General features: G+C 43.8%; 1 protein-coding gene across 1 annotated transcript in view; it reads left to right on the top strand.

Annotated features, from left to right (window-relative positions):
* The window catches only part of LOC138665695 (hexokinase HKDC1-like), a 101,091-nt gene extending 83,869 nt beyond the window's left edge, over window positions 1-17,222 (top strand). Inside the window, exons 14-18 of the mRNA XM_069753411.1 lie at window positions 5,266-5,365; window positions 5,707-5,890; window positions 6,469-6,624; window positions 13,623-13,856; window positions 16,868-17,222. Of these exons, the coding sequence (XP_069609512.1) occupies window positions 5,266-5,365; window positions 5,707-5,890; window positions 6,469-6,624; window positions 13,623-13,856; window positions 16,868-17,021 (828 nt within the window). The 3' untranslated portion in view covers window positions 17,022-17,222. The remainder of the gene's footprint in view (window positions 1-5,265; window positions 5,366-5,706; window positions 5,891-6,468; window positions 6,625-13,622; window positions 13,857-16,867) is intronic.
* Window positions 17,223-18,226: the final 1,004 nt, after the last annotated feature.

The raw sequence follows: 18,226 nt of genomic DNA on the forward strand, positions 1-18,226 counted from the left end.
GTTCCTTCCACAGGTGACCTAGGTTATTCTTAGGCTGGCTTCTCTATTTAACTCCACTCAGATCGTTACTCCATGCCAGCTGTCAATGTTCCTGTACTGGTTCAGTTCGCTCTTGGATCTTTCTGGTTACCTGTCTCTTCCTGCAAGAAGCTAAGTCCCCGATTGTTATTTTCTGTTCATAGTTTTCTTGTCCAGCTTGCTTTCATGATTTAGCTTTGCTAGCTGGAAGCTCTGGGATGCAGAGTGGCACCTCCTCACCGTGAGTCGGTGCGGGGGTCTTTTTGCACACTTTGCGTGGTCTTTTGTAGTTTTTTGTGCTGACCACACAGATATCTTTCCTATCCTCTGTCTGTTTAGTTAGTCTGGCCTCCCTTTGCTAAAACCTGTTTCATTTCTGTGTTTGTGACTTTCATCTTTACTCACAGTTAATATTTGTGGGGGGCTGCCTTTTCCTTTGGGGAAATTTCTCTGAGGCAAGGTAGGCTTTATTTTCTATCTCTAGGGCTAGCTAGTTCTTAGGCTGTGTCGAGGCGTCTAGGCCATGTTAGGTACGCTCCACGGCTATTTCTAGTGTGTGTGATAGGATTAGGGATTGCGGTCAGCAGAGTTTCCACTTCCCAGAGCTTGTCCTGTATCGGTTTAACTATCAGGTCTTTTCGGGTGCTCTTAACCACCAGGTCCATAACAGCACCGTTCATTATGGCCCCATAGATGCTCCATATTAAACTGTGCCATATAGAATGCTCTGCACCGTTTATATGGAGCATCTATGGGGCCATAATGAAGCTGTGCCATATAGAATGCTCTGCACCGTTCATTATTGCACCATAGATGCTCCATATAAAACTGTGCCATATAGAATGCTCTGCACCGTTCATTATGGCCCCATAGATGCTCCACATAAAGCTGTGCCATATGGAATGCTCTGCACCGTTCATTATTGCCCCACAGATGCTCCACATAAAGCTGTGCCATATGGAATGCTCTGTACCGTTCATTATGGCCCCATAGATGCTCCACATAAAGCTGTGCCCCATATAGAATGCTCTGCACTGTTCATTATGGCCCCATAGATGCTCCATAGAAAGCTGTGCCATATATAATGCTCTGCACCGTTGGTTATTGCCCCATAGTTGCTCCATATAAAGCTGTCCAATATATAATGCTATAAAAAAAAAATCACATACTCACCTCTCTTGCTCAGGACGCCGGCGCTTTCAATATTTACCTGCTCCTCGTGCGGCTCCGTCTCCAGCACTGACGCTCAGCAGAGGGCGCGCACTGACTACGTCACCGCGCCCTCTAACCTGAGCGTCACTGCCAGAGGACGCTGGAGACGGAGCCGCACTGGAGCGAGGAGCAGGTAAATATCGCGCAGCGCTCCCCTCCCCGTATACTTACCTGCTCCTGGCGCGGTCCCTGCTTCTCCCGGCGCTGCATCTTCTTCCTGTATTGAGCGGTCACAGTTACCGCTCATTTTCAGTCATGAACATTCGGCTCCACCTCTATGGGAGGTGGAGCTGCATATTCATGACGGTAATGAGCGGTACCATGTGACCGCTCAGTACAGGAAGAAGATGCAGCGCTGGAAGAAGCAGGGACTGCAGGGACCGCAGGGACCGCGCCGGGAGTAGGTAAGTATAACTAGACAGCCCCCGCTCCCCCTCCCCTGCCGACCCCCGGGTATGACTCGAGTATAAGCCGAGAGGGGGACTTTCAGCCCCCCAAAAATGGGCTGAAAATCTCGGCTTATACTCGAGTATATACGGTAATCAGTTTAGATGCAAATTTAATTTATAGCGTAGAGAACTGAGTCCAATTGTACGGTATTCTGGCTTTTAGAAGCTCAGGAGTAGTGGATTGAAATAATTTACGCTTTTGCAGAGTTTCTTTAGATACCGTATTTTTCTGACCATAAGACGCACTTTTTTTCCTCCAAATTTGTGATGTAGCATGTGGGGAGGAGGGCAGCAGTGAGTGGGATCGCACTGTTATCCCACTCAGGATGTCCCAGCTGCCCGGAATCAGTGCTGGGGAAACCATGTGGTCCCGATGATTAAGTGCAGTGAATATTCATTAGCTACTCCCCGCCCACCTATCAGCTGAGTGGTGAGCCTGGAGAGGAAAATGAATACTGCACTTAAGCAGGGACACACATGGCTTCCCCAGCGCTGATTCCTGCAGCAGCTGGGGAGATCTGTTTGTCCGGGGCAGGAGGAGGCAGCAGCAGGGTCTGGGGGAGAGGAGATCGCTGCATACCTGCCTGGGCTGGAGCTGAGTGCTGTGCAGTGTGCACAAGGAGGACATGTGATGATGTCAGAAGTGGGCGGGCTGGAGCATCACATGGCAGCACAGAGCCCTCCCTCTTCTTGACATCATCACAGGTCCTTCAGACTCCAACACTAGAATCTGCTGGCTTCCATTACCTGTGCTGTGGAAAGGCAACAAGAGGGATGACTCTGTGTGCAGTCATGGGATGCTTTTACCTCACCACAGTGTGGCTGGCTGCCACAATTAAGAGGTTAGTCTTTCCAAAACACAATAAAGCACTCTGCCACTTCTTTAGTGAACTATAACTCCCAACATGTCATAGGATCTGCAGGACATGCTGGGAGTTATAGTTCTCCCATTGGATTTTAAAGCAGCACTCCATTGTTATTTTGCAGTGCTGGAGTGGTGCTTTAAATATAAGCCCTGTGCCCCCATTCTTATACTCACCCTCCAGCATCTTCATATAGTACTGTACAGACACCACACTGGTCCCGCAGCTTCCAACATAATAACATACTATTATATGTGCTGTTATTACTGTATATATAATTGTATGTTATTAAATATTTTACCACATTTTTTTGCTTCAAATATTTTTTCCCTATTTTCCACCTCTAAAACCTGGGTGCGCCTTATAGTCCGGTGCGTCTTATAGTCCGAAAAATACGGTAGGTCTTTAAAAAAGGTTAAATGACTATACGAAGAAGAGAGGAATCTTGGCTCTTTTGATATACCCAGTAGTGTGTTTCTTACCCAGTTGGGGTAAAATGAGACAATAACATCTGTAGCAACATCAGATGGAAGAGCAGATGGCCTGCGTACTCTAAAGGCCTTTTCAATTAAGTTTTCCCCTTTGGCGTTAGGAATTATATGAGAAATTAGCAAAGAAATGTAATCCCTTAACTGAAAGTTTTCAACCGACTTCAGAATCCCTCTGATCTTCACATTGTTTTTCCTTTTGAAGTCTTCAAAATTAGCTAGACTGTTTCTGAAGGAAGTAATATCCATCTGGATGTTTTCCAATGAATCTGAGATTGTAGGGAGATCCTGCATTCCTTTAGTGTGTGAAGTCTCATAAATTTTGTATGAGGAATTAATTCTTTCTGTGACATCGGAAGATCTGTTAGATGCCCCTTTAATATTTGAGAGTGTAGCATCAGCTATGTGCGAAAAAGTATCTTTAAAAAGTTTCTTGATGAAAGTCTCGGATGCCTTAGCTATATTCAAATGCGTAGAATCAACAAATTCTGTTTCGCTTTAAGAAGATATTTTTGAGTTGCCATCTTTAATAGAATCTTTTCTTAGAATATTCACCGATAATAAAAGGGCCTTGCACATGTTGATCATGAAATTTTCTGATGAATGATCCTCAGTGGCTCGTATATTGTCTATTAATGAATTATGAGAAGCGCATTGCCCTTCTAGTTCTCTTTGTACCAATTTTCCAGAATCATTTTTTTTGTAGAAATTCTCCTATGGTTTCGGAATTTTCACAACTTTTTGAATCTTTTGAGGAAGGAAATGAATATGAATATAAGGATGAAATATCATTGGGATCCATGTCGTCGGATGAATAACCAAAAGAATCCATCTCTTCAAAAAATTTCTCAGAGTGAATACTCTCCAAATGTCCCAATAAGTTAAGGGATCCATTTGATTGATCCAAATTATTTATTGTTTTTATTGTTGCTTTAGCATATTCAGGAGAGCAGGAAGTTACATTGGGAAACATCCCTTTAATTTTCTCCAAATTGTAGTCTCTGATGATATGTATGGAATTAGAAAGGGTATCTTCTCTTGGTAAATAACAAAGTTGCAAACTTACATCATTCCCATTAGGTAGACGTTTGGCCCCGTTTAACTGTAGTTTAGTCATGTGCCCCTTAGTAGTGTTATCGCTCAATATAATTAGGTGGTTGATGAGGAATTTTGGATTTAAGTATTGGTATTCTGCTTATCTTATCAGATGATCTGAGAGAAGTGTCATTCCTGAAAACCTTTCTCTGTTTTCCTTCATTTTGTGTAAACAAGATAACCTTCCCCTCTGGGACATGCTGTATATGATGAGCCTCTGAGGATTCTCTCATTATCCTGTCAGAATGGAACTCCTTTGGCAGACTTCCCTGCTTTGCAGCACTCCCTTCCCCCTTTATCACCATTGTTAGACTCCCTTTTCCCTCACCTTCTATTACCTTCGGGATGAACTCTGGGGCGTCATGTCTGAGGCTTCCTCCTGAGTCATGGTAAGCAGAGGAGAACCTGCAGAGTCTATGTAGTGCTGAAGATGGCAATTCATCCCTCTCCTCTGATGCGTCACATTACCAGGAATTCTCGCGGCTCCCCGACATCTCCACAGGTCTGTGTCGACTGGCACAGTTCCAGGAACCACCACAGTCTGCCTTCGCCTCCTTAAATCTCTGTCAGCCGGCACCGGAGCCTCGGTAAGGTCAGGAAACTTTGCAGCATCATCGTTTTTTCCCCAATTGCAGCGTCACAGTCTAAGTGTACGTCGCGCTCACCCGCCTTCCCACGGGTCACTATCAGCTGATATATCAGAGCCACAATAAGAGCAGGAGTCTTTATTACAGATTTCCGACAGGTCTTCTTAGATCTATAAGGCTTTGATACTGTTGGGTTTTGGCAGTGATCCAATTTATGAGGTAAATGTCCAGTCAGTTTTACCTCAGGAGAATGCAGGCCTCCATTAGGGTTCCCTCCGGTACCTCCCCGTCTCGGCAAAGGAAATTTGTTTGATGTGTCATATTTTGTCTTATTATTTCCCAGTCCAGGCATATTCTTACAGGTTTTAGGACCAAATATACCCCAAATAAGTAAGCTGAAGTAGCTGAAAATAGGGGATTATCAGGAGCTATGCAGAAGCACGTCCGCTCCTGTCCCCTGAAAACCACCCCCTGTGCTGTAGTTACTGTACTAGTGCAATATGGAGGTGTTTGACTTCTGAAATTTGTAATTTTTTTCTTTGCTGCTTTGAAGGAGTTTGACTTAGACATTGTGGCTATTGTCAATGACACGGTGGGAACCATGATGACCTGCGGGTATGAAGAGCCAGACTGTGAAATTGGGCTCATAGCAGGTAATTCATGTTACTAAATATACATTGTGATCAAGCCATGAGAAGCATATTGTATTTCAGATACTGTGAGAATGCATGCATACATAATGGAAAGCAGTAAACAGTCCGAAAAACATAGTTACTAAGTTTTCGGACTTTACTACTTCTTGGTTCCCAAAAAATAATGGAGCTTGGGAGTTTTTTCCTTCATTGGATTCTGTTAGTAGTTGCAATGCAAGTTTTCTTTTTAGGTATGGTATGGGGTGAAACTGTCGCACCCCTCTGTCCACTATACAGTACACACCTACACAACACAACAAAAAAGTATGCACTATGAGCTACTGTATGTCTTACTTCCCCAGGTACTGGGAGCAATGTGTGTTATATGGAAGAAATGAAGAACATTGAACTTGTAGATGGAGATGAAGGGAAAATGTGTATTAACACAGAATGGGGAGGATTCGGGAACAATGGCCGTCTCTCTGACATCCAGACACAATATGACATACATGTGGATGAAAAGTCTTTAAACCCTGGAAAACAAAGGTAAAATTAATAAAAAATAAAAATTAAAAAAAGTGCAATATGATGTTTTTCTTTGGGCATCTGTTTTATTTTTCCATTTTACTAGTTTTGACAAATTTTTGCAAAAGTGTTTTAATGGGGTTAAATATTGATGACCCAACAGAGCTTGTAACAACTGATACCTAAGGATAGATCATCTGTATGTTTTGATCAGGCATCCCCTTCAAATGGTTTGTGTAGTCAAAATTAACCCCCTAAATGCCTTGTAACATTTGAGTGATGGTCCAGACTTCACATCTTAGTCTACTCTATACCAAACAACTTATATCTTTATGTGTCTTCTCTCTACTGACAAATGGTTCCACAAATAAGGCTAAGCAGAAATTGGGGGGGGGGGGGGGGGGGGTGGAATATTCTCTTACTATGAAACAGTGTTACTTGGTATGATTCTAATTATAAAAAAATGCATGAAAATAATTCTTGTAAATGTTGATTTTATATACTGTATATGCAGAAAAGACCATGCCATGCACTGAATAGTTCCAATCCACTTTTTCTGCAGCCTGCAAATAACTAATTTATGTGTATATTTCATGCAGATATGAAAAGATGACAAGCGGGATGTATCTGGGAGAAATTGTGAGGCAGATCCTGATTGATCTTACCAAAAGAGGCCTTTTATTCCGAGGACAGATTTCTGAGCGGCTGAGGACGAAAGGAATATTTGAAACTAAATTTCTGTCTCAAATAGAAAGGTTATATGTCTTCTGAGATCCCGTATAGACTAATGTCCAAGCATATTTAAAAGTAAAACTACACCACTAAAAAGCATATCTAACAAGGTGGCACGGGGTGGTAGTCGTGGGTGAGTCTACTAAATCACAGTCAGTGAGCACCCCGGCCCCTTGCACATGAAACAGGTGAAGTCCCAGTTCTGCAGTACAGTCAGTTACCTTCAGCTCACAGTCACTCAAGATGCAGGGGACGAATTCTCAGGAAAACACCACAATCCAAAGTTCTGTTCCAACAGCAAAACTTTACTGAACAGCGTGCAAACAAGACAATGCTCTCTGCTCTTTCCCTGCAGTTTCAATTGCCGGTACGACAGCAGCTCCTGTCCCGCTTCCGATCCCCGTATTTCTCCTGGGGTTGATCCCGCTGAGCCAGTGTCCATCAACGCTGCCCGTCAAGCTAGGGAAGCTTCTATTCCCCCGACCGTGGAATCCTCTGTCCTTGCTATGGTGCATGTCCTGCCCTGAGCAAACCTGCCCGGGCTCTGTTCCCGAAGCAGGAAGTCCTCTTCCTAAGTTAAAGGGCCACTGTCACCCCCCTCCAGCCGTTATAAACTAAAAGAGCCACCTTGTGCAGCAGTAATGCTGCATTCTAACAAGGTGGCATTATGCACAGTGCGGGGCTGGGATTCCTGGGCAGATTCCTGCACAGACCGACGCTGGAAGGCGGGGAACCTGGAGGAGCGTCTGACAAGCGCAGTGAGCATGCCCAGGAATCCCAGCCCCGCACTGTGCATAATGCATAACACAGTGCGGGGCGCGGATTCAGTAACAGGGTGGCCGCACTGCACGCACAGGCGCAGGCAGGAACCCGGCATCTGAGAGCTATGACGGCCAATTCTCACTGCGCCTGCCCCAGGCAGGCACGCACAGCGCAGGTACCGGATTTCTGAAGAAAACAGCGCGCAGGGGGCGGCGACCATCGCCCCAGATGAGATGAGTGACTGCAGTTGGGCGCTTCACAGAGGAGGCTTCAGACCTGCCTCCCTGGACAAAGACAGGTATTTTTGAAAAGTTTCAAAACGCTTTATTTTAGTAATACATGAACACAAAACTAAAAGAGCCACCTTGTTAGAATGCAGCATTACTGCTGCACAAGGAGGCTCTTTTAGTTTATAACGGCTGGAGGGGGGTGACAGTGGCCCTTTAAGAGGCTTTGCACCGTCTCCCTTTGAACTCCTCCCAACTGTTTAACCCTTAGCTCTCTATCCCTAAGCTAAACATGTACAAATGCATTCACATTACAGTGTAAAACATTAAGAGAACATATACAACACATTACATTCATAAAACATTAGGAAGCTGCACGTAACACATGTGCTCTTTACTCAGGAGGGAGAAGGTAACTGAGGGTCCCAGCCACCTCCTTACACATATTTAATTAATACAGTGGGGGAATAAGTATTTGATCCCTTGCTGACTCTAACCCATGCTGTAGAGGTTAGAGCCTGACTAATTAATTGAGTCTGTGGACAGGAGTCCTTTATAAAGGTGACTATGTAAGGGTACCGTTACACTATACCGATTTACCAACGAACACGACCAGCGATACGACCTGGCCGTGATCGTTGGTAAGTCGTTGTGTGGTCGCTGGAGAGCTGTCACACAGACAGCTCTCCAGCGACCAACGATGCCGAAGTCCCCGAGTAACCAGGGTAAACATCGGGTTACTAAGCGCAGGGCCGCGCTTAGTAACCTGATGTTTACCCTGGTTACCAGCGTAAAAAAAACCAAACAGTACATACTTACATTCCGGTGTCTGTCCCTTGACATCTGCTTCGCTTCCCGCACTGACTGACTGCCGGCCGGCCGTAAAGTGAAAGCACAGCGCGCTGCGCTCTGATTTCACTTTACGGCCGACAGTCAGTGTTTGTTTTTTATTAAATTTACGCTGGTAACCAGGGTAAACATCGGGTTACTAAGCACGGCCCTGCGCTTAGTAACCCGATGTTTACCCTGATTACAAGCGAACGCATCGCTGGATCGGTGTCACACACACCGATCCAGCGATGACAGCGGGAGATCCAGTGACGAAAGAATGTTCCAAACGATCTGCTACGACATACGATTCTCAGCATGGTCCCTGATCGCTGCTGCGTGTCAGACACAGCGATATCGTATGGATATCGCTGGAACGTCACGAATCGTACCGTCGTAGCGATCAAAATGGCACTGTGTGACGGTACCCTAAGACAGCTGTCTTTAATGCAGGTAACGAGTTGATTAAGAGCGTCTAAGGCTATGTGCACATGTTGCGGATTTACTGCGGATCCACAGCATTTTTTCCATGCAGAAATGCTGCAGAACCGCCTGTGATTTACAGTACAATGTAAATCAATGGGAAAATAAAAATGCTGTGCAAATGGTGCAGAAAATTCCACAAGGAATCCACAGTGGATTAAAAAAAAGGACCATGTCAATTCTTTGTGCGTTTCTGCTCCCATTCCATAATAGGAAAACACAGAGGTAAAAACGCATGAAATCTGCACAGACTCCGCAGGAAAAACGCACAAAATCCGCATTAAAAAACGCAAAGGTTTTGACCTGCGTTTTCTGCTAAGAGATGCAGAGTCCTCACGAAAAATTCCACAGGCAAATCTGCAACGTGTGCACATAGCCTTACTGTTCTGTAGGAGCCAGAACTCTTAATGGTTGGTAGTAGATCAAATATTTATTTCTCACTGCAAAATGCAAATCTAATATATAAAGCTGAATGTGTGTGTGTGTGTGTGTCCGGGATTGGCATCTGCACCGTCGCAGCTACAGCCACAAAATTTTGCACAGTCACATGTCTGGACCCCGAGAGCGTCATAGGCTATGTTGTGAGGTGAAATTTTAACCCCGCGCTTTCCAATTCACCAAACAATTTTGCCCCTATCTACATAATGGGGAAAAAGTGAAAGGAAAAGTGTTGGAGGGGTCGCAGCTACAGCCACAAAATTTTGCACAGTCACACGTCTGGACCTCGAGAGCGTCATAGGCTATGTTGTGAGGTGAAATTTTAACCCCGGGCTTTCCAATTCACCAAACAATTTTGCCCCTATCTACATAATGGGGAAAAGTGAAAGGAAAAGTGTTGGAGGCAAATTGACAGCTGCCAGATGTGAACAAGGGGGACTTAAAGAATGAGAGCGATGGCGCCAAAGAGTATATACCGGACAGTTGCTAAGGTGGGGCCCCGACATGGGATACTCACCACACACGGGGATATGAACACACACAAAATGCGCCACACACAACCACATGCTTGAACACATATTACCCTCAGCACACATTTCACCACACATACACCAACCTCGCCACATAAAAGTCGAAACACAAAAGTCGCCGCTCAAAACTCGCCATGCGCAAAACTCACCACATGCAAAAACTAGGCTCACGCAAAACTCGCCACAAGTGCAAAACTCACCTCATGGAAAACTCACCACACGCAAAACTTGCACACGCGCAAAAATTGCCACATGCACAAAAGTTGCAACACATGCAAAAGTTGCCTCACACAAAACTTGCACATACTCAAAAGGCACCACACATAAAACTCGCCACGCGCAAAAACTCGCCATGCGCAAAACTTGCTGCACACAACTTGCTGCACTAACCTGTCACATGCAACTCGACACACAAAAAGTTGCTACACACATGTTGCCACACAAAACTCATCTCACAAAAGTCGCTACATGCATGTCGCCACACGCAACTCAACACACACAACTTGACAAACGAAACTCGCCCTAAAACACACACAAGTCTGGTATTATCCTTCAAAAATAAAAATCTGATTAATAAGCAGACAAACTACAAGAGCAACAAATGTACCATATAGGAAATACGGCAGCTGTCAGTCACATGACCTGTCTATTATGTGTATGTGTGAGCTAATATATACTGCCAGGGGGAGGGCTTCCTGTTGGCTGGGGATTTATCAGGCTGCCAATTTAGCTTACAAATACTGAGGTAAAAATACTGAGCAAACAACGTGTGAACGAGGTCTAATACAGGAGGAGATGACACACAGGTATATACTATATACAGGGGAGATGACACACAGGTATATACTATATAGAGGAGGAGATGACATACAGGTATATACTATATACAGGAGGAGATGACACACAGATATATACTATATACAGGGGAGATGACACACAGGTATATACTATATACAGGAGGAGATGACATACAGGTATATACTATATATAGAAGGCAATGACATACAGGTATATACTATATATAGGAGGAGATGACATACAGGTATATACTATATACAGGGGAGATGACACACAGCAGGTATATACTACATACAGGGAAGATGACATATAGGTATATACTATATACAGGAGATGACATACAGGTGTATACTATATATAAGGGAGATGACAAACATGTATATACTGAGGTGAAAATGAGAGGTGTGAGGTGAAAATGAAAAGGTGTGAGTGCAAAATGAGAGGAGTGAGGGAGAAAATGAGAGATGTGAGGGGGAAAATGAAAGATGTGATTGGGAAAATGAGAGACGTGATGGGAAAATAGGAGAAGTGAGGTGCTATAACTAACCACAGATATTTACTATGCCCAGGCAACGCCGGGCTCTTCAGTTAGTAAATTTATATAATTTATACAATGTGATTTTCTGGATTTTATTTTTGATATTCTATCTCTCAATGTTAAAATTAACCTAACCTTAAAATTATAGACTGTTCATGTCTTTGTCAGTGGGTAAATTTACAAAATCAGCAAGGGGTCAAATACTTATTACTCCCACTGTATACTATGGAAAGAGCATGACCACCAAATGCTCAACGCTAGCAGTCATATCACCATAATTTTTTTTTTTTTACTTAGAAAAAAAAAAAAAATTCTATCTCCGACCCTAACACAACCATAACCCCAACCCTAACCCTAACACAACCCCAACGCAACCCTAACCACAGCCTCAAACCTAACCCTCACCCTAACCCCAACCTTAACTGCAAAGAATGGAAAAAAAATTATGTTACAATTTTTTTTCTAACTAAGGGGGTGACAAAGGGGTATTTGATTTACTATTTTTGTTATCTTGGGTCTATCACAGTGATCAAAATGAACCAATAGGAAAAATTCCCTATTGTTGCCGGGTGCTGGGTGGCAGATCTTGGCAGATGCACTGTGCATGTGCCTGCCATTTTTTTCCAGGACTATGACGCAGATGGCCAGTTGTCAGATCAGGAGGTCCCGGGGATGGCGGAGGCCGGGGCACACTGGGTGAACCCATTTCTCTCTTCCCTGATATGTTAGATCCTATCAGACTTTTTTTTTGTGATCGCCGTTATTCAGTGAATAACTTTGATCACGTGACAGGGGACAGTACTGTATAAACCGGCCCTCATCCTGTTCTCAAGAGTCTCTGCTACTCCTGGTAGCCGAGACCCTGGAGGTTTTCCGACACTGGGGTACGGTGCGCTATACCCTTATTTCTCAGAGCCGTTAAAAAGCGGCGCAGAATAATAAGTATACTTTCCTGCCACGGTTAAAAGGCGTATCAGCGGTCGTTAAGGGGTTAAAGCATGACACACCAAAAAGAGACCAAAAAACGCAGCATCAAAAAAGCAATTAAAACGCATGGTAAAAAAACGCAATAAACATTAAAGTGAGTTTGTCACCTACTTTTTCACATATAAGCTGTGGCCACCGCCATCAGGGGCTTATCTACAGCATTCTGTAATGCTGTAAATAAGCCCCCGATGTAACCCTGAAGATAAGAAAAACAAGTTAGATTATACTCACCTGGGGGGCTGTCCGGTCCGATGGGCGTCGCAGTCCGGGTCCAGCACCTCCCATCTTCATGCGATGATGTCCTCTTCCTTCTTTTCTGTAGCAGCTCCCGCGCAGGCGTACTTTATCTGCCATGTTGAGGGCAGCGCAAAGTACTGCAGTGTGCAGGCGTTGGGCTACTCGGACGTTTCCCGGCGCCTGAACAATGCAGTACTTTGCTCTGCCCTCAACAGGGCAGATAAAGTACGCCTGCACAGGAGCCGCCACAGGAAGCCAGAAAGAGGACTTCATCGCATGAAGATGGGAGGCCCCGGGCCGCGACGCCAATTTAATCCTATACTTCTGTTCTCAATTGCGTTTTTTTGTTGTTGCTCTGATCAGCTTGCGATCGCACAGGAAAAATATCTCAGCATGCTGAATTCGGATCGCACGCATCCATATAAGTGTATGGGTGCATGTGAAACATCGCACTGCACTCGGATTCCCGCCGACGCTAGCAGCAGAGAAAATGGAGAAATTACTTTCTCAGTCTCTTCTGCAGCCCTGCTGTAATCCCCTCCCCCTACCACTGGTAGCAGAGCAGGAGCTGAGTGCCATTAGCATATCGCTTCCGATGCTCTCGCCTGAGCGAATAAATTGGATGCCATGCGCTAATGGGACCTCGGCCGTACTCTGCAAATAGCCTCATCCTTTTAAATGATCAAGGAACCCCTCTACTTAGGCTATATTCACACGATGCATTTTTGTAACATTTTTTTCTGCAGGCAAAACCTGCTCTCTTGGCAGCAAAGAAGCTGCTTACAAAAATCAGGTTTTGCTCAGATTGTGCTGCGTTTTTATTGTCTCTTGTGCATGTTGATAAAGTTTAGTGTCCTCAAAAAAAAAAAACCATGATGCAACTTCCTTAAGTTTTTGCACTAAAAACGCAGCAAAACCTGATACCTGCGGTTTTTGGTGTGGTTTTTCACTTACCCATTGCTTTCTGTGGGTGAAAAACCGCTGCAAAAGCGCTGAAAAAAAACACTGAAAGAAGTGACATGCTGCTTCATACAAAAATGCAGCAGTTTTCCAATTCAGTCAGGAAATAAAAACAATTTGCTGGTACTGTAAAATGCAGCTTAAAATTTGTATTAAAAAACGCAGCAAAAATGCAACGTGTGAGTCCATTTTGTAGATATTTTTCACTGATCATTACTTTTTTCCTTACACAGTGATCGCTTAGCTCTTCTCCAGGTTCGGAAGATCCTTCAACAGCTTGGTTTAGACAGCACATGTGATGACAGTATCATTGTGAAGGAGGTCTGTGGTGCAGTGTCAACAAGAGCAGCAAAATTATGTGGAGCCGGCTTGGCTGCAGTTGTAGATAAAATCAGAGAAAACCGTGGTCTGGATCATCTTAAAACTACAGTTGGTGTTGATGGTACTTTGTATAAATTACACCCACAGTAAGTTATTCTAGTAATATACTATAGATTCAATAAAGTACATGGGGATCGAACCCAAGAAAACTCATAAAATGCTCTATAAATGATCTGTACCATATGAATCTATAATACCTATTCTAAAAAGTAACAAAGTAGTCAAAGTAATTAGTACTGGCTCCATCTACGACGCTGTCACACTCACGGACAAGCTGTGAAACAGGGTAGCCTGGAGGTCCAAGGCCAGAAACCAGGAGGGCTTGTAGTACAGAGGGGCAATACAAAGGGGTGGTCAAGTAATAGTGGTCAAATGCCAGGACAATACGTCAAGCTAAGGGGATAAAACAAACGGATAGTCAGAGGCCAAGTCCGGGGTCAGGTACCTGAGGTCAGAGTGCATCAAGAGCAAAAGGTATAACACACACACGGTAGTCACAGCAAATCCTAGGTCCAGTAGCAACATTAACATCAGATTGGGCAGCTGGGCTATCAATCACAATACAGGCAGTCCAGCGCACTTCAAATCCCATAGCATCCCTAGGCCACAGTGAATGATGAAACTGTGACACCATCGTACAGTATCTGTCTCTCCTATACTGTTCTCTGGTGGAATTATTCAAGACAGCCCATACAGACCCAGCATACTGAGGGCAAAGTGATATAGATTTTAAAGAGAACCTGTCAGTGGGTTTTTAGACCACAAAGTAACATCATCACAGTAAAAATACTTGTAATGGTGATGATTTCCAAACTATTAAATTATAAGTCCATGTCTATGCTGTCTAGTAATCTGCCAGCAATTGATAGGTCACTCCTCTCTGCACCTGCTCCCCCAGCCAAAATCTCAAGCAGGTGCCGTCATTTCCACGGGCAGCACATGCACTGTAACACTCTGATGATGCATGCAAAGGTGCCCCCTGGGAATTACGGAGTGTGCTGCCATTTTGGGAACAAGATAGTTGTTTAGTACATGAGAAAAGCTGTTAGTACGCAAAGAAAATCTGTAATAGTTAAATATTAATATTACTATGTTAGAAAGTGCCACAAAACCATGTCATAAACACATTTGCTAAACCAACGAAAAAGTGTCCTCTCTCTTTAAATTCAATGAGGACAAAGTAGCAGGCAACTTGCAACCTAAATTACAATAGTTAGATTATTTTTTTTCCATGTTTGATTTGCAGTTGCAACACAAATCTGTTGACAGTCATTATATTGGTGGCCTACAATCTAATGGACCAAACGTAAAATATCAAGACCGCAAATAATCAGGTTTATCAATACCAAAATGTGTAAAGTATTTGCCTCAGCAAATATGATTATATTAAAACACCAGAACCGCCGAAAAATAACAAACATTTTTCCATACAAATTCAAAGTCACCCCTAAATTAGATTGTCCAGTGAGGAGGGGTACTCATACTTGACAAAGGCCATGTTTGGCCGAAACGTTGTATGATGTGATGGCAGAATAAAGACTTCTTTTGATATATCCTTCACCTGGAATGGATGCTGCTTCCTTTTCTACATCAGTGAGGAGGGGTACTGTCACGACTCTGTTGTTGGGTGTCTTGGGACCAGGGGCTCCTTCCCTGTCCCTAACGCTAGGGGTGCCCTAGCTCGCCCTGCTCCCAGGTTTACTTCTGATGGTGTAGATGCCAGGGACACGTATCTTGCCTTAGTTCCTGAATCCACTCCTATGACTTTTTCCACTAGAAAGCAATAAAGGGATTTAAAGAAGTAAAACTTGTTTTGTGGATAGTCAGCAGCAATGTAGCAATTTTCAATGTGGGACTGCTGTGGGATAATTATAGACAATCCATCTGTGAGTAGGTGTACAAAACTATGCATTTAGCATGACAAACCCCACCACAAAACAGTTGATGGGTCTATAGGTTAATCTGAGGGCAGTTTGGTCTCTATTGACTATATTGATTTTATCCTCTTGCTACCTGTTACTACACTTCACCTTAATATTATTATCTATACAGCCCTGACTATAATGCAGTTCTTCCCTTTCTGATATAAGATATATAAAAGTAAAGATTATTATTATTATTATTTTTTTATTATTTATGGCTACTTATCATGTAATCTCTCTATACATCTGCCCTATAGTCTATATTAGGGCCTTGCAGGGACAATAGGGTCAGCTGCTGAGGAGCTGGGGCACCACTGTCATTTACCATAGGGTGCCAACCTCCGCTGATAGGCAGGCAACAGTGGAGGGTCTTGTGCAGGGCTATGATAGCTGACGGCACACTGCAGTGTACTAAAATTATGGATTAAGTCACTCACTATCACCAGCTGCTCCCGTCATCTCTTTATTGGTCCCACTGATAGATTAGTTCTGGTTGTTCACTATATATCCTTGGACGCATTAGCACCATACTACAACCAGATTGGTTGTCCAGGTAACAGTTGTTTTTTTTTTTTTTTTTTTTTCATTTTTTACCTAGGTCTGCACACACCTACATGTCTCTCTTTATATCCAGGGTCATTTAGCGTTAACAGGGACATCCGCCGAGATTCGGGAGAACCACTGTCCTACCCCCGAGGGTGCCAACCTTTGCTGGTAGGCAGGCAACAGAATAGATCATTGGCTAGGGCGGAGGTAGCAAGTCCCTTTATTTATTCGTATTTATACCTTTATCACAATATATTCTTTTTTTGCATGAATGTCTGTTTTTGGATGTTTTCATCCTTTTAATGCATATCTAATAAACATAATTTTAGGTCTTTTTCTCTATCCTAACTAATAGATCATTCAGTACACATAAGCTGACAATGTTCTCTGTAGAGCAGGTCCTGTTTAATTAGGACAATGCACTGCCGAGATCGATGATCTTTTGTTCAACCAAAAGGCCATTTAACCAAACGAATGAGTGGTGATGGGCAGCCTGTTTAGACTCTGCGATTAGCGTGAACTAGCGTTCATTCTTGTAGTGTAAATGCACTATATTTATATTTGGCTACAACTTAGATTTAATTTCAATCACAACTTCCAGACATGTTTCTTTTTTCTTGTTCTTATAGTTTCTCTAGAATCTTGCAAGAAACCGTGAGGAAATTGTCTCCACAATGTGATGTGACATTTATCCTCTCTGAAGATGGCAGTGGGAAGGGAGCGGCGCTAATTACAGCAGTGGCCAAGCGGTTTCACAGTCAAGAGGAAGAAGACAAGAGTTAAAAATGGTTTACTAAATGAGAACTATCAAAGGTGCTCATAAGTTTAGGATGAACAATAAGATCTCTGCATTGCACACTATAATAATGTGTTAAAGCCTGTGAACACCTTCAGACTTGCATTGTTTTTATATTGTTCAGTTGCTTCCAAAATGCAAAATTAAACAATTTTCAAACTAGCCCTTATTAAAAATCTCATACCATTTTACTGTTGTAGAGTCTGTGTAAATCCTTCACTTAGCCAGCTGTCCTGCTGAGTCTGATAAACATCTGACTTCTCCTCCCTGTGTAAAGGTACCGTTACACTAAACGATTTACCAACGATCACGACCAGCGATACGACCTGGCCGTGATCGTTGGTAAGTCGCTGTGTGGTCGCTGGGGAGCTGTCACACAGACAGCTCTCTCCAGCGACCAACGATCAGGGGAAAGACTTCGGCATCGTTGAAACTGTCTTCAACGATGCCGAAGTCCCCGGGTAACCAGGGTAAACATCGGGTTACTAAGTGCAGGGCCGCGCTTAGTAACCCGATATTTACCCTGGTTACCATTGTAAAAGTAAAAAAAAACAAAACAGTACATACTCACATTCTGATGTCTGTCACGTCCCCCGGCATCCACAGGGTTAAAACTGCTTTCGGCAAGGGCGCTGCTAATGCACGCTCTCCGGCCGAGAGCTTCCCTGCACTGACTGTCAGTGCCGATCATAAAGCAGAGCACAGCGGTGACGTCACCGCTGTGCTCTGCTTTTGCTTTGCGGCCGGCGCTGAGTCAGTGCAGGGAAGCTGACGGCGAGGGACGTGACAGACATCAGAATGTAAGTATGTAGTGTTTTTTTTTTTTTACTTTTACAATGGTAACCAGGGTAAATATCGGGTTACTAAGCGCGGCCCTGCACTTAGTAACCCGATATTTACCCTGGTTACAGGTGAACACATCGCTAAATCGGCGTCACACATGCCGATCTAGCGATGACAGCGGGGTGATCAGCGACCAAAAAAAGGTCCTGATCATTCCCCACGACCAACGATCTCCCAGCAGGGGCCTAATCGTTGGTCGCTGTCGCACATAAAGATATCGTTAGTGGGATCGTTGCTACGTCACAAAAAGTGTGACGTTGCAACGATATCGTTAACAATATCGTTATGTGTGAAGGTACCTTAAGCTTTTCCCTTCTGTTCTTTCAGTGTTAGAAATCTTAGCATGGAG

This window comes from Ranitomeya imitator, chromosome 2 (genome assembly GCF_032444005.1).
Source record: "Ranitomeya imitator isolate aRanImi1 chromosome 2, aRanImi1.pri, whole genome shotgun sequence".
In the NCBI taxonomy this organism is placed as follows: Eukaryota; Metazoa; Chordata; class Amphibia; order Anura; family Dendrobatidae; genus Ranitomeya; species Ranitomeya imitator.